The sequence below is a fragment of the Triticum urartu genome, chromosome 6, assembly GCF_003073215.2.
Source record: "Triticum urartu cultivar G1812 chromosome 6, Tu2.1, whole genome shotgun sequence".
In the NCBI taxonomy this organism is placed as follows: domain Eukaryota; kingdom Viridiplantae; phylum Streptophyta; class Magnoliopsida; order Poales; family Poaceae; genus Triticum; species Triticum urartu.
The window spans coordinates 571,076,345-571,100,069 of NC_053027.1; the positions used below are offsets into that span (position 1 = coordinate 571,076,345).

At 43.5% G+C, this 23,725-nt stretch overlaps 1 protein-coding gene and 1 pseudogene across 1 annotated transcript in view; one reads left to right on the plus strand and one right to left on the minus strand.

Annotated features, from left to right (window-relative positions):
• LOC125517083 (splicing factor 3B subunit 2-like) overlaps positions 1 to 13,614 on the plus strand; it is a 33,059-nt gene extending 19,445 nt beyond the window's left edge. Inside the window, exons 2-19 of the mRNA XM_048682288.1 lie at positions 7,836 to 8,146; positions 8,233 to 8,346; positions 8,465 to 8,590; positions 8,714 to 8,776; positions 9,476 to 9,583; positions 10,673 to 10,750; positions 10,911 to 11,003; positions 11,366 to 11,452; positions 11,577 to 11,678; positions 11,784 to 11,903; positions 12,011 to 12,073; positions 12,154 to 12,299; positions 12,388 to 12,481; positions 12,595 to 12,653; positions 12,811 to 12,850; positions 12,947 to 13,038; positions 13,135 to 13,204; positions 13,300 to 13,614. Of these exons, the coding sequence (XP_048538245.1) occupies positions 7,836 to 8,146; positions 8,233 to 8,346; positions 8,465 to 8,590; positions 8,714 to 8,776; positions 9,476 to 9,583; positions 10,673 to 10,750; positions 10,911 to 11,003; positions 11,366 to 11,452; positions 11,577 to 11,678; positions 11,784 to 11,903; positions 12,011 to 12,073; positions 12,154 to 12,299; positions 12,388 to 12,481; positions 12,595 to 12,653; positions 12,811 to 12,850; positions 12,947 to 13,038; positions 13,135 to 13,204; positions 13,300 to 13,371 (1,838 nt within the window). The 3' untranslated portion in view covers positions 13,372 to 13,614. The remainder of the gene's footprint in view (positions 1 to 7,835; positions 8,147 to 8,232; positions 8,347 to 8,464; positions 8,591 to 8,713; positions 8,777 to 9,475; positions 9,584 to 10,672; positions 10,751 to 10,910; positions 11,004 to 11,365; positions 11,453 to 11,576; positions 11,679 to 11,783; positions 11,904 to 12,010; positions 12,074 to 12,153; positions 12,300 to 12,387; positions 12,482 to 12,594; positions 12,654 to 12,810; positions 12,851 to 12,946; positions 13,039 to 13,134; positions 13,205 to 13,299) is intronic.
• The window catches only part of LOC125517084, a 53,309-nt pseudogene continuing 43,031 nt past the window's right edge, over positions 13,448 to 23,725 (minus strand).

A 23,725-nucleotide genomic window follows, 5' to 3' on the forward strand; every position in this document is an offset into this window, starting at 1 on the left:
TTGGAATAAACGCTTTGATAGTGTGATCAAAGCATTTGGTTTTATACAGACTTTCGGAGAAGCCTGTATTTACAAGAAAGTGAGTGGGAGCTTTGTAGCATTTCTGATATTATATGTGGATGACATATTACTGATTGGAAATGATATAGAATTTCTGGATAGCATAAAGGGATACTTGAATAAGAGTTTTTCAATGAAAGACCTCGGTGAAGCTGCTTACATATTACGCATAAAGATCTATAGAGATGGATCAAGACACTTAATTGGACTTTCACAAAGCACATACCTTGACAAGATTTTGAAGAAGTTCAAAATGGATCAAGCAAAGAAAGGGTTCTTGCCTGTGTTACAAGGTGTGAAGTTGAGTCAGACTCAATCCCCGACCACTGCAGAAGATAGAGAGAAAGTGAAAGATGTTCCCTATGCTTCAGCCATAGGCTCTATCATGTATGCAATGCTGTGTACCAGACCTGATGTGTGCCTTGCTATAAGTTTAGCAGGGAGGTACCAAAGTAATCCAGGAGTGGATCACTGGACAGCGGTCAAGAACATCCTGAAATACCTGAAAAGGACTAAGGATATGTTTCTCGTATATGGAGGTGACAAAGAGCTCATCGTAAACGGTTACGTTGATGCAAGCTTTGACACTGATCCGGACGATTCTAAATCGCAAACCGGATACGTGTTTACATTAAACGGTGGAGCTGTCAGTTGGTGCAATTCTAAACAAAGCGTCGTGGCGGGATCTACATGTGAAGCAGAGTACATAGCTGCTTCGGAAGCAGCAAACGAAGGAGTCTGGATGAAGGAGTTCATATCCGATCTAGGTGTCATACCTAGTGCATCGGGTCTAATGAAAATCTTTTGTGACAATACTGGTGCAATTGCCTTGGCAAAGGAATCCAGATTTCACAAGAGGACCAAACACATCAAGAGACACTTTAATTCCATCCGGGATCTAGTCCAGGTGGGAGACATAGAGATTTGCAACATACATACGGAGCTGAATGTAGCAGACCCGTTGACTAAGCCTCTTCCACGAGCAAAACATGATCAGCACCAAGGCTCCATGGGTATTAGAATCATTATAGTGTAATCTAGATTATTGACTCTAGTGCAAGTGGGAGACTGAAGGAAATATTCCCTAGAGGCAATAATAAAGTTATTATTTATTTCCTTACATCATGATAAATGTTTATTATTCATGCTAGAATTGTATTAACCGGAAACGTAATACATGTGTGAATACATAGACAAACAGAGTGTCACTAGTATGCCTCTACTTGACTAGCTTGTTAATCAAAGATGGTTATGTTTCCTAACCATGAACAAAGAGTTGTTATTTGATTAACGAGGTCACATCATTAGTTGAATGATCTGATTGACATGACCCATTCCATTAGCTTAGCACTCGGTCGTTTAGTATGTTGCTATTGCTTTCTTCATGACTTATACATGTTCCTATGACCATGAGATTATGCAACTCCCGTTTACCGGAGGAACACTTTGTGTGCTATCAATCGTCACAACGTAACTGGGTGATTATAAATGTGCTCTACAGGTGTCTCCAAAGGTAGATGTTGGGTTGGCGTATTTCAAGATTAGGATTTGTCACTCCGATTGTCGGAGAGGTATCTCTGGGCCCTCTCGGTAATGCACATCACATAAGCCTTGCAAGCATTACAACTAATGAGTTAGTTGCGAGATGATGTATTACGGAACGAGTAAAGAGACTTGCCGGTAACGAGATTGAACTAGGTATTGGATACCGACGATCGAATCTCGGGCAAGTAACATACCGATGACAAATGGAACAACGTATGTTGTTATGCGGTCTGACCGATAAAGATCTTCATAGAATATGTAGGAGCCAATATGGGCATCCAGGTCCCGCTATTGGTTATTGACCGGAGACATGTCTCAGTCATGTCTACATTGTTCTCGAACCATAGGGTCCGCACGCTTAACGTTACGATGACAGTTATTATGAGTTTATGCATTTTGTTGTACCGAAGTTAGTTCGGAGTCCCGGATGTGATCACGGACATGACAAGGAGTCTCGAAATGGTTGAGACATAAAGATTGATATATTGGATGACTATATTCGGACACCGAAAGCGTTCCGGAGAAGTTTTGGATAAAACCGGATCACCGGGGGGTTACCGGAACCCCCCGGGGGGGTTAATGGGCCTCATGGGCCTAAAGTGGAGAAGAGGAAGGGGCTGCCAGGGCAGGCCGCGCGCCCCCTCTCCCGCTAGTCCGAATTGGACAAGGTGGGAGGGGCGGCGCCCCCCCTCTTTCCCTCTCTTCTCCCACCAATCCTATTTGGACTAGGAAAGGGGGGGGAGTCCTACTCCCGATAGGAGTAGGACTCCTCCTGCGCCTCCATAGGGCCGGCCGAACCCCTCCCCCTTGGATCCTTTATATACGGAGGCAAGGGGCACCCTATGACACACAATTGATCAATGTGATCGTTCCTTAGCCATGTGCGGTGCCCCCTTCCACCATATTCCACCTCGGTCATATCGTTGTAGTGCTTAGGCGAAGCCCTGCGTCGGTAGTACATCATCATCGTCACCACGCCGTTGTGCTGACGGAACTCATCCCTGAAGCTTTGCTGGATCGGAGCCCGGGGAGCGTCATCGAGCTGTACGTGTGCTAAGAACTCGGAGGTGCCAGAGTAACGGTGCTTGGATCGGTCGGATCGGGAAGACGTACGACTACTTCCTCTACGTTGCGTCAACGCTTCCACTTCGGTCTACGAGGGTATGTAGACAACACTCTCCCCTCTCGTTGCTATGCATCACCATGATCTTGCGTGTGCGTAGTAATTTTTTTGAAATTACTACGTTTCCCAACAACCACCACCACCGTCCTCGCCCGGGGCCGGCGAGCCCTTCCCCTCCACCGGCGAGCTCCGGCAGCCGCTTCCCCGACGGACTCCGGCGAGGCCCCCCGGCAAACCTCGATCCACGCGCCGGATCCAGATCTGGAAACTAGGGTTGACCTTTTTTTCCTAAGTCTGCAGATTATTTAGCTATGTTCATTGTGCCGTAACTTTGCATCCGTAGATCCGTTTTGGGCATATAGCATATCAAAATGTTCGCCTCAGAGAGCACATCATTTCATCTCATTGCATCATTTTCATTTGAGTTTATCTTGATGCCCGAAATGCTGTTGGAATAATGCTATTTGAGATAATTGCCAGATCTGCTGCTCCAATTAGCTATTTGTCATTTTTGCCATGATTATTGTGTGCATGATATGCCCATGAGCTCTACATATCTTTTGTTATATGCTTTGTCATCTTTCCAGAGGTGCCATCCATGTATTTTTGTAATGTGTGTGGTGACTAGCACGAGCATGCAAAGTGGAGCATTCGTTAGTGCTGATTTCAGGGACTTAGCAATTCCACTAAGTCCTTAGACTGTTGTTATCAATATGCCATATGTTCATGTTGTTTCCTAGTGATCCGTGCCTCTTTTGAGGATGATTAGTAAGGGTGATTTGTTAATCTTGTAGTGCTATATCCATCCATGTCTTTGTTTGCATTTATGGAGCACCCTAGCTTGAGTCAATCGAGCTCTACTTTTGCTATTTCGTGAATCTGGGCAGATTGTCTACTTGTTAGCGATTTTGCCGAGAATGTTGTAGTTGATCCGTGCATGCTATGATATTGTTCTTGCCATGTCTAGCTTGAATAATGTGTATTCTTGATGGGTGTATGCTTAGATTGTCATGCCTTGCTCTGTAGTGAGTGCATCGAGCTCGTAAACATGCCTACTTGATATCTGGTTTGCATGCTCCAGTTTTTCACCAAGTCTATGATCTGTTTAAGTTTTTGCCATGTTCACATGCTTGCAATTGTATTTTCTGATCCCTTTTGGCTCAAGGTCACTAAGTGATGTTTGTTAAGCTATTTGAGTAGCTCCATGCCATTCCTTTCTTTGCCATGTTAAGTTCCTGTAGCATATAGTTTTCTTGCTCCAAAGAGTGCTACCTGATCTGAAATTCCAGACAAGTGTTAATTTCACTAAGTCTGAAATCTGTTTACCAATTGCGCTTTTGCCATGCTTGTTTGAACCTGTTAATGGATGAATTGGCCGTAGCTCAGTGTTCATCTTTTGTTAAGTATCATGAATGGAACCCTGCCATGTATTTTGTTGCCATGTTTGGGTGTTGTAGCATGTTTGTCTTGTTGCATTTAGATGGCTACTTGCTGTATATCGCAGACCAGTGCCATATTTGAATTGCTCACCATTTCCAAACCGTGCATCCGATTCTGGTGTTCTTTATATCGATTTCAACTGAAATCATCTCACCTTTCCAGTGGCACACTTGGATTTCCAAGTTGAGGCCAGGTTCTTTCTTTCCTTGTCAAATTCTTGCATATGCATCACATATCGCATCCCGCATAGCATACCATGTTTGCATCATGTTGTTTGAGTTTGCACGTGGTTGATTGTGTTCCGTTTGTTTGTTTGTCTTGTTTGGGTAGAGCCAGGAGACGAGTTGGCTAACGAGGAGCCCGTTGAGTTTGCTTTCGAGGATCCAGTCAACTCTGACAACTTTGCAGGCAAGATGATCATACCCTCGGAATCACTTCTATCTTTGCTTTGCTAGATGCTCGCTCTTTGGCTATGCCTATACTACGATGCCTACCACTTGCTTATCATGCCACCCAAATTGCCATGTCAAACCTCTAACCCATCATGTCCTAGCAAACCGTTGATTGGCTATGTTACCGCTTTGCTCAGCCCCTCTTATAGCGTTGCTAGTTGCAGGTGAAGATTGGAGACCATTCCTTGTTGGAACATTATTTTCTTGTTGGGATATCATTATATTATCTTGTTATCTTAATGCATCTATATACTTGGTAAAGGGTGGAAGGCTCGGCCTCTCGCCTAGTGTTTTGTTCCACTCTTGCCGCCCTAGTTTCCGTCATATCGGTGTTATGTTCCCGGATTTTGCGTTCCTTACGTGGTTGGGTGATAATGAGAACCCCTTGATAGTTCGCCTTGAATAAAACTCTTCCAGCAATGCCCAACCTTGGTTTTAACATTTGCCACCTAGCCTCTTTTTCCCTTGGGTTTCCGGAGCCCGAGGGTCATCTTATTTTAAACCCCCCGGGGCCAGTGCTCCTCTGAGTGTTGATCCAAACTAGAGTCCTATGCAACGCCCCCTCGGGGAAACTCGAGGTTTGGTTTTAGTTGTATGGAGCGCTCATCTGAGTGTGCCCTGAGAACGAGATATGTGCAGCTCCTATCGGGATTTGTCAGCACATTCGGGCGGTGTTGCTGGATTTGTTTTAACTTGTCGAAGTGTCTTGTAGAACCGGGATGCTGAGTCTGATCGGAATGTCTCGGGAGAAGGTATATTCCTTCGTTGACCGCGAGAGCTTGCCATGGGCTAAGTTGGGACTCCCCTGCAGGGATTTGAACTTCCGAAAGCCGTGCCCGCGGTTATGGGCAGATGAGAATTTGTTAATGTCTGGTTCTAGATAACTTGAACCTTAACTTAATTAAAATGGATCAACCATGTGTGTTACCGTGATGGTCTCTTCTCGGCGGAGCCCGGGAAGTGAACACGGTGTTGGAGTAATGCTTGCGCAGGTTGTTCTCTAGTTATTCGTCGTGCTTTACCTTCTCTTCTCGCTCTCTTTTGCGAACAGGTTAGGCACCCTATATGCTAGTCGCTTGCTGCAGCTCCACATATTACCTTGCCTTACTTATAAGCTTAAATAGTCTTGATCGCGAGGGTACGAGATTGCTGAGTCCCTGTGGCTCACAGTTTACTTCCAAACCAGATGCAGGGCCTGATGACTCCGTTTCAGATGACGCGCTTGAGCTCAAGTGGGAGTTCGACGAGGACTCATGCCGTTACTACATGTCTTTCCCTGATGATCAGTAGTGGTGCCCAGTTGGGGCGATCGGGACCGTGTCGCATGTTGGGTTGATCTTTTATTTTGGCACCGTAGTCGGGCCATGAGTGATTGGATGATGTATTGCTATTTATGTACTTTGATTGACGTGGCGAGTGTAAGCCAACTATGTTCCTTCCCCTTTTATTATCTATATTACATGGGATGTTGTGAAGATTGCCTTACTTGCGACATGCTTTCAATGCGGTTATGCCTCTAAGTCGTGCTTCGACACGTAGGAGATATAGCCGCATCGAGAGCGTTACAGACCTGGTTTAGCATTTTTAGCAACGTCATCAATTGGGATGCCAAATAGTTTAATCCCTAGCTAGGAAGTGGTTAACATAATCCCCTAGAGCCCCAGCATTAGGATAATGAGCTTCTTTTGCATAGTTTTCTTCGTGAAGGCAATATGATGTGAAATCAAAACAACCTCCTTGGAAGGAAACATTTTATTTTGTTCGCACCAAACAAGGCCTACTAATTAAGTACTCCTTCTGTCCCAAAATAAGTGTCTCAACTTTATACTGAACTTTAGTACAAAGTTGTACTAAGATTGAAACACTTATTTTGGGACGGAGGGAGTAGAAATTACTAGTCTGTCTGTCTTGTTTTTCTTAATGGCCTATTGGCTGATTCTTTCAGCCCTAGGGACAAATGATCTCAAGACTGAATAATACAGTTGTACGTTTTCAGATGTTCTGTTGCGTTTGTTTGTAATCGATTACAAATTCAGTTTGTTGGATTGTTTCTTGTTCTGAACATATGTTTTACCTTTATGCTCTTATTTAGTTCTAGAAGAATGCCAGTGAAAGCATTGGCAATCTGATGACACCTTCTTATTTTTGTGTGGCGCGGAAGGGGAGGTCAAAGGCCCGAGGCCGCCGCTAGATGTATCTTGATCGACCGTCCTATCTTCTGAGCGAAAAAAACTTGTAATTAATTGGTTATGTGTGTGCTACTGTAGGATCTATGTGCCTGGAGCTTGTCCCAGAGGATCCGTGTGTTAATGTAGGGTTTATATATTGGGTTTAAACCCACGGTTGTGTATTAGGTGCACTTGTTTATTATGGCACCTTTTTCGTTAACGGTTGAAAAGGGGGTCGATCTGATGCCTTTGTGTTCCCTGGAGCCTGAGTGCCACTGCAAGGGCGGGTCCAACCGGAGAATGAAACATATTTGGGTCGCCGGCATGTTCTGCTCCTCACAATTTTCGCCCGCTTACGATTCGGTCGCCTGGGCAAGGCTGAAATGAAGATTGCAGTGTTGTGGTTGGTTCGAGCTGTGGATGGTTTGTGATTCAGCTTTTGAGAATGTGTGCTGTTTCTAGTCATTCTGGGCCTTCTCATTAAACTGCATTTGAGTATATGTCATTTTGTGCAGCCAAATGGAATGGACTTTCACCAGGGAAAATTAAGAAGCAGACACATTCAGCTTGGCAATAATAATAATCAATATTAATGTTACTAAAAGTTTTTTTCTGGGTAATGTTGCTAAAAGTTTGGCTGCTGGTCGAGTATTAATTTGTTTTGACCTATCAATCAACTCAGTGGATAACATAATAAGCAAATTCCCACTGGCGGGTGCAACCAAAAAATGTTGAGAAAAAGATGTTCACAAAATCTACAAATTGTTCACGAATTTTAAAATGTTCTTGATTTAAAAAAACATTCACATTTTTTGTTTTTGAATTTCAGAAAATGTTCACGAATTTGAAAATTCTACTAAATTACAAAAGTTGTTTTAAAATTTGCGTCTTGAATTTCAAAAAATGTTCCCAAGTTTCATTTAAATATTAGTGTATTTCGATAATTGTGCCAGGATTTTAAAAAAAGTTCACGCATTTGATCCTCTCTAATCCCCGCAAAGGTCCGTGTCGGCGGCGGACCGGCCCAAATCGTTTGGGCCTTGACAGCCCAGCAGACCGACCCAGAACCGCTCTGGCTAACTTTACTTGACCCCGGAGCCCTCTGGCCCTTCCACCTCCCCTCCCCATCGCCGACCGCCATGGCCGCCGACCCTAGCTCCGACCTCGCCAACGGGGCCCCGGCCCCGGCCCCCGCCCCCGCCGCCGCGGGCGCCGACAAGAAGAAGTCGCGCGAGAGCGAGCGCCGCCGCCGCCGCCGGAAGCAGAAGAAGAGCAAGGCGCCCGCTTCCGACGCCGCCGCCACGGACGCCGACGCGGCCGCAGATGCCGAGGAGGACAAGCCCGACTCCAAGCCCCCGGTACGTGGACGGGCGCCCCTAGGGCTTCTTCGGGTGGGGCTCGCGACGGCCTCTCTGACGCTGGGTTGGTTTGGTTGTGCGCGCAGGTGGAGATCGAGGTGGAGTACGTGCCGGAGGAGCCCGACCTCGCCGACGGCCTGCTCGCCGACTTCAAGAGCATCTTCGACAAGTTCACCTTCAAGGAGCCCGTCGCCGCCGAGGTACCGGAGCCCGTCGATTACCAAGCAAAACCCTACCTACGAATCTCTGCAGTTTTAGCTCCTCTGCTCTGCAATATGAATATTCTGACTAGTAGGGTTGGTGGTGTTGTGCTGGCAGGATGGGGAGAAGAAGGACGAGGCCGCCGACGCCGCGAAGAAGGGGTCGGGGTCCGACTCGGACGACGACGAGCAGGAGACCCAGCAGAAGAAGAAGGAAGGGGGCATCTCCAACAAGAAGAAAAAGGTTTGCTTGTCTCTCTCTCTGTATCTTCCTGATTGTTGAGTTACCCTTTTTTTATGTGCGATTGTTGTGGTTTAGTAGAAGGCGCTAAGCATGAATTTTGCTGTTTTGGTTTGTGCTTTGTAGCTGGAACAAAGGATGAAGATTGCGGAGCTGAAGCAGATATGCAACAGGCCCGACGTTGTCGAAGTAAGCCACCCCCCTCCTTTCCTTTTGTTGTGAACCAGGTGTACTGGCAGTCTGGTGTTGCTGTATTACTTCGAACGGATGTGTTGACGCAGCATCCTATTCTACCACACTTGTCCATCATTTAAGCTTTCTGATTTATCCAAGTAGATAATACATAATAAGTTTCCAGGCAACTGTAAAAGGTTATGCTAGGCTGGTTTGCTAGAAAATGGTGCTTGCAACTTTTACCATCACCTCTTGTTGATATAACTAAAGTTGCATTGGAGAATTTGTTTTAAGTCTGTCTACTATTCTGGTCTGGTCATGCAATTTCCATTGGCTGTGCAGTTTGTAACAATGCACTTTGTTAGTGAGGATGTGTTTGAAATTATGTCAACTTTCTGTTTTATCTGAGTAAATAACCCGTAGTAAGGTTCATCGCAACTTAGAAAGCTTATCTTAATCTAGATTGCTAGAAAAATGTGCCAGCAACTTTCACCTTTCACAGTTCCAAGATTAAGATGTATTTCTCCTATTAAAGGCCATGACAGCATGCACACACGTATACCCATGCAGCTTGTATCGGTGGTGTGAACATAAGATGAGATAATGTCTCTTAAACTATTTGTTGTGTTCTATCTTCTTTAACTCATTGCCATCAGCAGTGTAAAATTGTTTATGGATTAGCTTCAACTGATGCAATTATGCTCTTCCTGCCAGGTTTGGGATGCGACTGCGTCAGATCCGAAGTTACTTGTCTATCTGAAGTCTTACAGGAACACAGTACCTGTCCCAAGGCACTGGTCCCAAAAGAGGAAATTCTTGCAGGTTTGTAATACATGTACCATGAATAATCTTGTTATGCATAATTTCGTAATGGGTACCACAATCTGAGAAATAAACCATAATCAGAAAATAGTGTTGTTAGTAGTGGAGTTGGTAGGCAGATGCAAACAGACCATCCATTTTCTTTGAACTCCACTTGTAGAAGTGCTGTCGTCTACTAACAAATACTGCATGCTTTCATATATTATTACATAAGTTTTTTCCCATGGACCTGCATCAAAATGCATGTTTTATTATAAGAAGACTCAGAAGCATCAAAATCTACATACTATTAGAATCGCCATGACAAAAAGAAAAAAAAAATCTAAACTTCAACACAAGAAAGAAAATCAAAAACAGCAAAACACTTTTTTTCTCGAACATGCATCTAAATGCGTATCATTTTGTGTTAGAAGTAACTCTGTGTAAAATACAGTGCCATGGTTACAAAACCAATACAACCGACCAAAAACAGACATAGAACTAGAAATAAAACAAGACCAAAAAAGCAAGAAAGAGCAAGAAAGAGAAACAAACACAAGGGCCAAGGGACAGACTAACATGCCAGGCCCAAATTCACTCAATACCGTGCACACTTGGGTTTTATGATTTATCCTTGCATCATCGAAAAGTGTAAGCCCATAACTGCAACTGTTCGGGCCAGCACGGATATGCTAGTGTAACTCATTGCAAAGTGCCATGGCAGTACCATGGGGTGGGTGTTACTAGAAGAGGGGAGGGAACATATAGTTGATAAGGTTTTTCCCCTCCCTCTTATACAGATATATAATTCTTGCAGGGATGCTGCAACTTCTTGGGAGCAAGGTCTTGGTGGTACTGTACTTGAGTGATTACTGTAGTATAAATGCTAAAGTATTTGACCTAGTTGATTCATGCTAGGAATTTCCTTGAAAGACGTTTTGTTCCATCTTGGATCTTGACCTTTGGTCCTCCTTTGTTTGCGCATACAAGCATATCAGTTGCCCTGGCCTTTGCAACCTTTTTATATCTCTAAAACATGAAATTATGCTTTGCTTCACATTAGCTATATCTTGTCGAATAGATTTTACATCATCATGTTGTTTCTTTCAGGGCAAGAGAGGTATCGAAAAACAACCTTTCCAACTTCCTGACTTCATTGCTGCAACTGGAATAGAAAAAATAAGACAGGTATGTTAATATCTTGGTCCTTTGTAGCAATGCTATGGACATTGTATCTCCCTTGTCAACTTGGTAACTTCAGGAGCTGAGTTTTATTGGCACTTTAATTTTTATTCCACAAATGGGCAAGATGGACAAATTGTAAGTAGCTTTCCGAATGCATTTTCAGGCATATATCGAGAAAGAGGATAGCAAAAAGTTGAAGCAGAAGCAGCGGGAGCGTATGCAGCCAAAAATGGGCAAGATGGATATAGATTATCAGGTCAGTTAATTCCTGTTGAGGCTAATCTGAGTTGCTCATAGAAGCACATGCCATATATATTTGTGTTTTCTCCATAGTGTGCAACATGGCTACAGAGCATTATTTATTTCCCCCCTGATTTTATTTAGGTGTTGAATAACACATGCCTGCGTTTTCTCCTTGTGCTATACTTCTCTACATGCATATCCGGTTTGCCAGGTGTTTTATTACCTGCCACTTAGGCACTAATACTGATAATGTACACGTGAAAATATTATAGCTGATAAGTACGATGTGTTTCTTCCATATGTTCAAATTTTAGAGATGAGTTAACTTCTGAATGTGCAGGAAAGCAAGTCTCACCGTAATTTTGTTGTGTGCAGGTTTTACACGACGCCTTCTTCAAATATCAAACAAAACCAAAATTGACTAGTCATGGTGACCTTTACTACGAAGGGAAAGAGTTTGAGGTACTTTTTTTTTGCTTCACTCTCTTTATGTCAGAAACAGAGATAACTGATATATGTTTGGGACATGCATATGTCTGTTCTCAAACCTGGCTCGCCGAGCATAATACATGTATGAACTCAACAGGTCAAACTTAGGGAAATGAAGCCAGGTATGCTGTCCCGAGAACTTAAAGAAGCTCTTGGTATGCCAGAAGGTGCACCGCCTCCATGGCTTATAAACATGCAGGTATTGTTCTTTTTAGTAAGAAAAAAACTACAGGCAGCTGGTCTTCTGGTTGACTGATCTCTTGTTATTGACCAGCTATCAACTGACATCAAATAATTTTGGCAGAGATATGGTCCTCCGCCCTCTTATCCTTCACTGAAGATTCCTGGTCTGAATGCCCCAATTCCTCCTGGTGCTACTTTTGGTTACCGGCCCGGGGAATGGGGAAAGCCTCCTGTGGATGAGGTAATTTACAACAAATGTGCTTTTCATGGGCTCGGCTGTAGTTAAATGCGGCTTCTGTAATGAAAATAAATTTATTTTCTGATCTATTTATTTGTTTTGGCTAACAGCATGGACGCCCCCTCTACGGAGATGTTTTTGGTATCCTACAGCTGGATGAACCTAATTATGATGTATGTTTGATCGGCTAATTTTCCTTGAAACTGAACTGCAGCTCTACTAGTTAACTGACTTGTGTTGCATTGTATTCCAGGAGGAGCCTGTTGACCGCAGCAAGCATTGGGGAGACTTGGAGGAGGAAGAGGAGGAGGAGGAGGAAGATGAGGAGGAAGAGGAGGAGGAACTAATGGAAGATGAAGACATGGAAGCTGGCATGCAGTCTGTCGACACCATGTCAAGGTTATTTCTATAATAATTATTTGATGACTAGCTTAGGTTCTTCCCTAAAGGAACTATGTTATGACGCCTCTTCTTGTTCTGTTTATAGCACTCCCACTGGCGTGGAAACACCTGACGTCATTGATCTTCGGAAGCAACAGAGGAAAGAGTCTGAAAGGCCAACAGATAAGCAGTTATACCAGGTAAGGGCTTAGCTTCAGTTTTGTGGTATTTCAGGCCAAATTTTATTATGGAGCTTTAGTTTGGCTTACTTATTGCAGTTCATAACCAACAATCTGTTCTTTTTCATCTGAAGGTTCTTGAGCAGAAGGAGGAGAAAATCGCACCTGGAACCCTCTATGGGTCAAGCCATACGTATGCAACTCTAATACAACCTAGTCATCTCTACAATATTTTTTCCAATGGATTTCTGTTTCAGCCATACAGAGAACTCATTTTGTATCAATAGTTTCTGATGGATTCCTGTTTCAATCATGTGGAGAACTCATTTTCTATCTTGCTGTTTTTGCAGATATGTGGTTGGGGCACAGGATAAGGCTGGGGTTAAAAGGGTGAGCTTTTACATTCCTTGCCCCAAGTATACAAGCATTCCCATACCGTGCATGGTCGATGATTCATTGACACACCTTCGTGGTTGTCTTTTGCAGGTTGATCTCCTCAAGAATCAAAAGTCCGACAAAGTGGACGTCACCATACATCCCGAGGAGCTCGAAGTTATGGACGATGTTCTGGCAGCCAAGTAAGATCACTTCTCCCCTGCATCTGCCAAGCTTTTCCTGTCAGTAGCCATGAGTTGAAACATTAACGCCTTCCCTTTAATAAAATGATGAAACAGGTATGAAGAAGCCCGGGAGGAGGAGAAGCTACGGAACCAGAAGGAAGATTTCAGCGACATGGTGGCGGAGGTACGTTTCTACGAGCACTCTTGTGTATCTGTTGAGCCAGAAGCAAATACCAGCTTTTGTTGAGCTGAACCCTTTCTTCTCTCTCTGATCCGCAGAACGCGAGCAAGAGGAAGAGGAAGCACGAGAAGGACGGGAAATCTTCCAAAAAGAAGGACTTCAAGTTCTAGACGGCGCTGTTTTGTTACCGTTCCTCTTCCGCTTCCCAGGAGGAGGATGTTTCCATTTCTTCCTGTAGCCTGTACTCTACTCTAAATCAAGCTGTGTATGTATACTTAGCCTCTGGCAAATGTTGAAGTGCTGGATGAGAAGGCCTGATGAAAAAGGAAGTGAAGCTGTAATCCATGCATGAGAACAAATTGTGATGTTAAATGTGACTGCTAGCATTAATCCATTGCTGTCATGAAGAGTAATGCTAAGTTTGCTATGGTTGACATAAGTGGTGAATTGCACATTCTGAAACCTGCAGGTGAAGCTGTATCATTAAATTACTGTTTTTGTAGTACTCATCTGAGAGGAGAGCTATGAGTGCTCGGGAACAAGATGCTTTTAGGGCATAATTTTCCTGGGCAAATGAGGGTCTTGTTGTGATGGAGGTGTTGTATTTTTAAGTGCTGACAAAGGAAAAAAAATGCTATAATTGATATATGTTCTTATGTGTCGGTATCATATTGCATATAAGGCCTGGGCTGTAATAATCGTGAGCCGTTTAATGTTGATTCCGTTTTAGCTCAAATAAAGATCGACATGGAAGAAAAGAAAAAGAGAGTTAGTTGGGTTGAAAAAGACTGGGTTTGGGAGAAATGCCTTGGGAGACCTGCTCCAAGGTTTCGACCAAAATTCCCGATATCTTTGTCCAGCATTTTATTTAAGAATGTAAGCCAAGCTACTGCTATGTCCTGGTTGGCTTAAAGATAGTTATTTCCCTGTTGATACCGATAACTGTGTGATTAAGATATTTTCATCTCCTTTGTTCCTCCACCAATCTTATGCTTAAATCAAATGGTTTTTAGTGGCGACTTGTTGCCTCAGAAACGGTAAAAATCAATATTATGTTTTTTTCCATGATGGTATATGTTGTTGTGACAACTACCTTCCCTTCTCAAATTTAAATACGAGTCTCATTTGTTTAACTGTGGTTAATTAATATGAATACTACCTCCATTTCAGTTTACAAGTCCTACGCATATATCTAGGTTGCCAATTTTATCATCTTAATATAAACTATATAACACAAAAATTATACGGTTTGAAAATAGAACATCTGAAGTTTATATTGGTATATTTTTTTGTAATATATGACTTGTATTAGGTTAGTCAAATTGACAACCTAGGAGCACGTGCACGCCCTGTAAACTGAGAGAGAGGTAGTATGGCTAGATTTAGGGGCCGGTGACTTGAAAAAGCACATAATAAAAGGTCAACCAAGAGCATATGACAAAAGATAAACATGTCTATCCCAAGCCGTTGTATTCCACTTCTCCAGTGGCTAAAGCCGCATATCCGCTTCCATGGCTGGCACTGCAAGGGGTCAATTTCGGGTTCAGTCGAAACTTTGACAACCACTCGAGGCGTGGCGTACTGCACTCTAGGATCACAAACTCCACATGTCCCCATCAATCAGATGCTAGCGAGACAGATTATCAACCCCCAATTCTCTAGCCTCGCTCCCACGAGACGCGGGGCCCTAGCTTCGCCGCCGCCGCCCTCGCCCCCTTCCGTCCTCCTCCTCGCAGTCGCCGGAGGGCGTCCATCGGGCGAAGCCCGTGCGACGCAGGCAGAGGCATGGTGTCTGGCGGGGCTCCCGTCGGTGGGGACGTCAAAATCCATTTGCTGTGTGCTAGGAGGCGGTGGTGTGTTCGTAGGTTTTCCTCGACCTGCATCTTGCTCTGCGTTTCTATGCGTTGATGGTAACTCGCGCCCTCAACAGATCCCCAGGACGCGATTTTTTCCGCCGGCACCTGGGTGGGCACAACCCACCAGGGCACGCCCCCCTCTCCTGGCGCGTTCAGGTGGGTTGTCCCCACCTGGTGGCCCCGCAGACCCTGGAACCGACGCTATAAAATTCTATTTTTTCAGAAAAAAATAAGGAGAAAGAATTATCACGATCCACGAGATGGAGCCGCCGTCACTCCCTGTTCTTCATCGGGAGGCCAGATCTGGAGTCCGTTTGGGGCTCCGAAGAGGGGGGTCTTCGATCTTCGTCATCACCAACCCTTCTCCATCGTCAATTCCATGGTGCTCCCCACCGGGAGTGAGTAATTCCTTCGTAGGCTCGCTGGTCGGTGAGGAGTTGGATGAGATTCATCATGTAATTCGAGTTAGTTTTGTTAGAGCTTGATCCCTAGTATCCACTATGTTTTAAGATTGATGTTGCTATGACTTTGCTATGCTTAATGCTTGTCACTTTGGGCCCGGGTGTCATGAACTCAGATCTGAACCGTTTATGTTATCACAATTATATCCATGTACTAGATCCGATCTTGCAAGTTATAGTCACCTACTACGTGTTATGATCCGGCAACCCCGGAGTGACAATAGTCGGGACCACTCCTGATGATGACCATAGTTTGAGGAGTTCATGTATTCACTATGTGTTAATGCTTTGTTCTGGTTCTCTATTAAAAGGATGCCTTAATACCCCTTAGTTCCCAATATGGACCCCGCTGCCACGGGAGGGTAGGACAAAAAAGTTCTTTCCATAAGCACGTATGACTATTTACGGAATACATGCCTACATTATATTGATGAACTGGAGCTAGTGCCGTATCGCCCTAGGTTATAACTGTCTCATGATGAATATCATCCAACAAGTCACCGATCCAATGCCTACGAATTTATCTTATATTGTTCTTGCTAAGTTACTACGGTTATCATCACTGTTACACTTGCTACAAAATTACTGCTATCACTATTACTGTTACCATTGCTGTTGTTACTACTATCAAAACTATCATACTACTTTGCTACTGATCACCTTGCTGCAGATAATTAATCTCTAGATGTGTTTGAATTGACAACTCAGCTGCTAATACCTTCAAATATTCTTTGGCTCCCCTTGTGTCGAATCTATAAATTGGGTTGAATACTCTACCCTTGAAAACTGTTGCGATCCCCTATACTTGTGGGTTATCAGGTATCGAACCTGATGAAGAAGGCTCGGATGGAATATGCCTTACCGCAAGGGGCTCCGTCACCACCTGTACTTACGGCATGAACACGGACGGTCGCACACACTACTAGGAAAATGCTTATACATAGTAGCATAGTAGTAGCGTTGTAAAATAGTAAGCGCTGCTGCTACTTAGCAGCAGCGCTCGGGAAGTACAAGTGCTGCTAATATGAGCATAGAAGTAGTGCTGGAACTAGAAAACGCGCTACTACTAAAACTGACAGACCGTTCCAGGTATGCTAGGGATACTAGTAGCGCTCATGGGTAGAAAGCGCTACTACTATTGATCTTAGCAACATCGCTTTTTCCCTTACCAGCGCTATTGATATATTCAGTCCCCTCCTAATAAGACCAAAGTTTTAGTAGTAGCGCTTTTCCACAGAGAGCGCTACTGCTATAGACTTTAGCAGTAGCGCTTTTTACGGACAAGCGCTACCACTAAGGGCCCTTATCCAACCCCCCCTCCCCGCGCGTCCTCTCACTCTCCCCCTCACACTCTCTCATCGCCTGCGTCGCCCTTGCCGCCACCGTCGCCGTGGTCCTCCTCCACCTCCTCCTCCTCCCTCTCCGGTGCCGGCGCCCCCTCCTCCTCCCTCTCCGTCGGCGGTCCCTTCCTCCTCCTCCCTCTCCAACGGCACCCTCCTCCTCCTCCCTCCTCCCTCTCATGCTCTCTCCTCCTCCTGCTCTATCCTCCTCCCCCTCCTGCTCTCTCCTCCTCCCCCTCCTGCTCTCTCCTCCTCCTCCTTTCCCTCCTCCTCCTCCTCCTTCCTCCTCCTCCTGGCCTCCTACCACCTCCTCCTCCCACTTTCTGTAAATAGGTTTTAGTTTTTGTTAAATGTAGGTTTTTGTTTTTAGTAAATGTAGGTTTTTAGTATATTTTGTTTTTAGAAAATTTGAATAAGTAATTTGAAAATAATAAGTAAATGTAGGTCTTTTGAATAGAACAGGAAATTTTTAGAAATTTTTAATAAGTAAATTTGAATAGAATAAAATATGAAATTAAAAAAAAGAGTAAATGTAGGTCTTTTGAATAGAATAGGAATTTTTTAGAAAATTTGAATAAGTAAATTTGAATAGAATAGAAAATTATAAGTAAATTTGAATAGAATAATTAAATGTAGCTTATGGAGTTTCACTAAGTCCTAAGATGGCGATAATAATGTTTTTGTTTATATTTTGTTCTTGCAGAAATCAAGGAGCCCCTGCATCATCCCCGCCATCGTCCCGTCACCGACCCCCTGCGACCTCGATCGAGGTGAGACCAGCCACCCCATGTTGTTAATTCAATTTAGGTATTTTAGGTGTTTAACACATTTGTTGTTATTTTTTTAGTTAAACCAATTATTTCCGCATCGACGTCGACGATGCCTATCCTGCATCCTCGTCGTCGACTCGGCGGAGGAGACCTGCTTGATCAGAGGGGCCATGTCCGGGAATGGGCTCCGCCGGGCTGGTACTTGGAGGTGCTACCTTCCGGGGGGGGGGGGGGGCGCAGCTTGGTGAGGATCCAACCCGTCGTTGACCCGAACCTTGTTTGGTGGCGGTCGCGTGGGCCAGTGACGGTGCCGAGGCTTCCGGACACCGCGGAGGTGGTACGTCACCGTGTCAGCGAGGAGGACGAGCACGTCGGTCGCTACATGGTTGCGTTGGAGGGAAGATTCGACAATACCTGGCAGGTTCTTCAGGGATCTCACTGGAGCTATGATCCTGTGATGGTTCCTTCTCTTTGCGTGTCCACCGCCCGCGCCGATACCCGTCGGGCGCTACAGTTTTAGTTGTATTAGCGATGCTATATGTATGATAGTATTCGAGTGTATTATAGTGATAATATTCGATGATGTACGGACGCAAGAGATGATGTAGTTTTGCTTATTGAATGCATGCTAATTTGAATACTAATTTATTTTATGATTTGGTTTTTCTTATTGAATGCTCAAATTGGAAAACTACTCCTACTTTGAATGCTAAAATTGGAGAGCACTATGCAAGGCGTATGCATTTGATTAGTTGATAGCTTATAGGGTTTTTGTTTTTGCAGAAATCTAGGAGCCCCTCCATCATCCCCGCCGTCATCCCCGTCATCGACCCCCTCCGACCTCGAGGTGAGACCAGCCAAATCTCCATGTCAATATGAGTCCTATAAGATATTTTGAAATGTTTTTGCTCATATTTTCAACCATTGAAATGCAATGACCATCAAGTTTGAATGCTCATATGATGTAGATAAAAACATGTATATCTTGTGTTGCTCAAATAGGATATGTGCTTGCCCAAGTGGCCGGTCATGTTTGCAGGTTACACCTCCGAGTGGCCTATGTTTTGCCGGAGTGTTCATTAATTTCCGTTTCGGCAAATTTCAGGCGCTCGATATGTCCTTTATTAGTAAAGGTCATGCCAGATTTTTCCGTGAATTTTGGCATGACTTGTGCTAGAATATGTAGGAAATATCGAGTGGCCTGGATTTTCTAGAAATATAATTAAACGATATTTCAGGTTGACTTTAAGTCTGTCGAGGCTCCACCATATATGAGAGGACGAAGAATCCCGATTGTTGTCGTGGGGGTCGTTTCTCCTTCTTCTCCTTGTGCTAGACCTTTGTTATGCACTAGGGGAAGGAGGAGTAACGACCATCACCGACGGTCGCAAATGTCAGAGAGGAATCAATGAGGGAGAGTCTCCACCATATATGAGAGGACGAAGAATCCCAACTGTTGTCATGGGGGTAGCTTCTCCTTCGTTCCCGTGTGCTAGACAATTTGGTGTAATGCACTCGGGAACGAAAGGAGGAGCTACCATCACCGACAGTCGAATATATACACCACGTGAGCTGAGAGTTTTCAATAAAAGACTCGACAGACCGATAGTCAACCCGTGATGAATAATAATGATCTAATTTAATTGTACAAGTTTAATCTTTGAATTATGAACATAGGAAATGTCGTACTCGGACGACGAAAGTCTCCCGGGGGAGTGCGACTGGTGCAACGACGACCGAGGTCTGTGCGACAGGCCTCACCTGGACGAAGATCGGCGCTTCAGCATTAAGCTCTAGGAGACCTTTGATGTTGAAACAGTATGCAATGACGACAAGTGTTTTTTTCGTAATTAAGCACGACTTCAACTATTTCAACGTGTATTTTTCATCTTTTACAATTTGACTAGATTATTCCATGCCATGCAAGATGCTATGTCTTGGAGAGGATGGGTTTTGAAGACCATGAAAGTTTTGAAACAAAGAAAATTCACCTAAGGACCCATCATGGTATGGATTTTGAAGTAAATCTTTACAATTCTCAGAGCGTAACCCATTTTGGTTGCCCAAATTGGGAAGCACTTTGCAAGATGTATGGTTTTTATGAGGATATGCTTGTCACCATGGATCTTGGTGATCCTGACATCGAGCAAGACAATATGGACATTTGGGTCCTTGTTGATACGCTTCCAATTCCACCGCTATGTGAGTTTCTTAAACATAGTTATTAACTAATTTATATTGTTTATTTCAAAATAGTTGACATCTTATTTCCATTGACAACTTATTTTCATTCTTCAAACAATGTGCGGAAGATGGTAGGCAAAACCCACTACACCGATGGCTCCGAATTAACTTATCAAGAGAAAAATCATCTGATCGCATTTTGTACTGACCTTGAGAATTACAATACCTATTATCATACTCCTCCAAATTATGGTAAATACGTGCCACTAGTGCACGTGTTGAACCATAGTAACTTCCATGGAGATGCCCTGGTAAGATTTTTTTACTATTACGACATCCGTGCATCTTTTGCATACTTCTAAAACTGAACTACATTGCTAACTACAAAGTTATTACTATGTTTTTCAACAGAAAATCCCGATGGATTGTGTGCCTTATTTGATGTATCAGAATGGTCGCCTTGATGTTTTGAACATACAGCCAGGTCATCCTACGAGTCTAACCTGTCCATATCGGATTTCCAAAACCAATGAACGCATGTTAATCAAAGAATGGAAAAATTGTATGGACAATCGTAAGGAGGTTCTTGGAAGCAAGATTGTGCGAAAGGCAAGAATTGGAGACAGGATAATCTCCATTCTCCATAATGGAGAGTTAGGGGCTATCTTGTTTTATGCTATTTTACCTAGGAGAAGGTAGTAGGTCCTAGCTAATACTCATGATCATGTGCTAAGAACAACTAAGTAGGATTGGTTAGATGACTGTGATGATGATGTGGTATCGAGTAGAAGTTGTATGATCAATGATGATGAGTATGACTTGTTATTATGATACCAATGATGAGTTATTTATTATTATGATCGATGATGCATGATGCTAAGTTGTTATATGAGCATGATGAGTTATTCTATATATACCAGTAGGTGAAATGAACATGGATTAGATTCAAGTGGAGGCAACATGTGGTGCACATCAAAAGTACTATTAATCCAAACTAGATCAAGTTTGGATTAGTAGTACTTTCGACATGCACCATATGTTGTCTCCACTTGAATCTACTCCATGTTTATTTCATCCACTGTTATATATAATAACTAATCATGGTCATAAAATCATATGATGAAAGTACTGTATATAAAACCACAACGAAAATAAGCTGTATTTTTTAAAATACAGGAAAAGTTAGCAGCAGCGCCTTTCATAAGAAGTGCTACTGCTACTTAGTACTATCAGTAGCTCTCACTATAGAAAAGCGCTACTGCTAACTAGGTATAGTAGTAGCACTTCCTTTCCAGCGCTACTGCTACTAGTTAGCTGTAGCGCCTTAGTGGTAGCGCTTGCACAAGCGCTAGTACTAGCTTAAAAACCAGCGCTACTACTAGGGTTTTCCCTAGTCACCGATCCAATGCCTACGAATTTATCTTATATTGTTCTTGCTAAGTTACTACGGTTATCATCACTATTATATTCGCTACAAAATTACTGCTATCACTATTACTATTACCATTGCTGCTATTACTACTATCAAAACTATCATACTACTTTGCTACTGATCACCTTGCTGCAGATAATTAATCTCCAGGTGTGGTTGAATTGACAACTCAGCTGCTAATACCTTCAAATATTCTTTGGCTCCCCTTGTGCCGAATCTATAAATTTGGGTTGAATACTCTACCCTCGAAAACTGTTGTGATCCCCTATACTTGTGGATTATCAGGTATCGAGCCCGATGAAGAAGGCTCAGCTGGAATACGCCTTACCGCAAGGGGCTCCGTCACCACCTGTACTTACGGCGTGGACACGGACGGTCGCACACACTTAAGCTCGGTTTGGTGGAAGAGCTTCCTCGTTGGCAAGGATCTTCGTGTTGGACAGGCTATCCTAATTACTATCAGGAACGCCCACCGCCCAGGCTTGAGGATGATGATCGTCGTCGATATCATCTAGAACTATATATGTGTGTATGGTTGTATGACTATATATACCTAGTAGAACTGCTATATATGTGTGGTTGTAAGACTACTTAGTACTGCTTACCATATATGCTATATTCATGTGAGGATGCATGTTGACTATATATGAGTACCTATAATGCTTTATGATATTGTATGACTACTGTATGACTACATGGTATTGTGGTTAATGATATTGTTATCTGGTATATGTGAAATTGCAGTTTATTGAAACGGGGTAGGAAACAGGAAAAATGATGAAAGATACAATAGCAGCATGGGGATAGAAAATGGCTACAGCTATTTAATAGTAGCGTGTTCCAGAAAAACGCTACTGATATAGTCAATAGTAGTAGCGCGGGTCTAGACCGCGCTACTACTAACTGTTAGCTGTAGCGCCATAGTAGTAACGTGGCTACCCGTGCTGCTGATAGATCAAAACCCATGCTACTATTAGGGTTTTCCCTAGTAGTGTTTGTGTGCTCATAGGGGTCAATATGGAAGTCCACTTCCTCTACCGGTCATTGAACGAAAGGGTTTTGTTCATGTTTGTGAGTTACCAAGCCTACCGGATCACAAGCTTAAGGAAATCACGATCTACCGGGTGTTAGTAGGGCGAGGGTGATGAGAATATATTTGTGGAATTGTTTCATAAATATTCGGAATAATTTTGAGAGGATCCAGAATCGTTTTGAGGTCACCGAAAGGGTTTCAAAGAGTATCAGGTAATGCCGGGTATTACCGATAATTAATATATAGGTGGAAATGTTTCCGGGGCTCTTAAATTATATATAAAAGAGTCTAAAAATATTTAGAACACTTTTATATTTAATTTAATACAAACGGGCCTGAAAAGGCCAAACAAGAGAATGAAACTTGAGGCAACTTGGCCCAAGTGGAGGAGGCGCCCCCCCCTTATGGAAGGGGAATTCCGAATTGGACTAGGGGAGGAGGAATTTCCCCCCATTGGCCGACGCCCCAAGGAGGGACTTTCCCTCCTTGGTGTCTGCCCTCTCCCTCTCCTCTAACCTATATATACTAGGTTTTTTTGCTTTATTGGGATATACAAGTTTTGGGGCCTCCTCTAGTTCTTCTAGTTCTAGTTCTAGTTGGTCCTACTTGACTAATTAGAGCTAGGTCTAGTTTCTGTAATCCTCATAATTAGAAGCCCAGTGTGGTTCTGATCTCCTCCCACTAATTCTCCGGACCGTGAAGGCTGCATACTTCCAACCAAGTAGAGGGACCGTGCTTTCGGTCTTCGGTTAGAGGGACTATTCGTGGACAGTTCATGGGATCGTTCATCGACGGTTCGAGGGACTCCAAGTACGATCTACACCTACACGTTCTTCTATCCTTGCAACTTGGTAATGGTAAAGATCGTGATCCCAACCCGTTACGCATCTTCATATTGATCTTGGGTGTGCGTAGGCACGATTTTTTGTTTTCTACTACATTTCCCAACAGTGGCATCATGAGAAGTCATATGAGTAGGTCTAGGTTGCGATTTAGATCACATCTGGATGTGAGGGTTTGATGTTCTTGTTTTTCTTCCCACGAGTGTTGCTTTGTTTCAGTTCATCGACAATACGATGTAGCTTTGTTACAAGGTTCTGACAATCGATCGACTCTAGCTGTCGATGATCTGCTAATAGTTTCTTAGGCTTCATCATAGTCAAGAATAGTGAAACATCGCGTACAGAAGAGGGTGCCGAAGATGGATAGTCTTCTAGGGGGTCACACGTATTAGATGAAGTTTAGTGTGGGGCTATAGATTTGTAATTAAGTTTCTTCCCTCACAAACCCCAAAACTTAATCTAGCATCAAGAATATCGCCTTAATTGTATGGACATATGTATCTAGTACTATTTGTTAAAACTGGTTAACGACATAACTAGAATTTGCAAAAACTGATTATAGGATGTCTAACTTGGTTTTGCAGAGTATGCATATGATGTGGTATA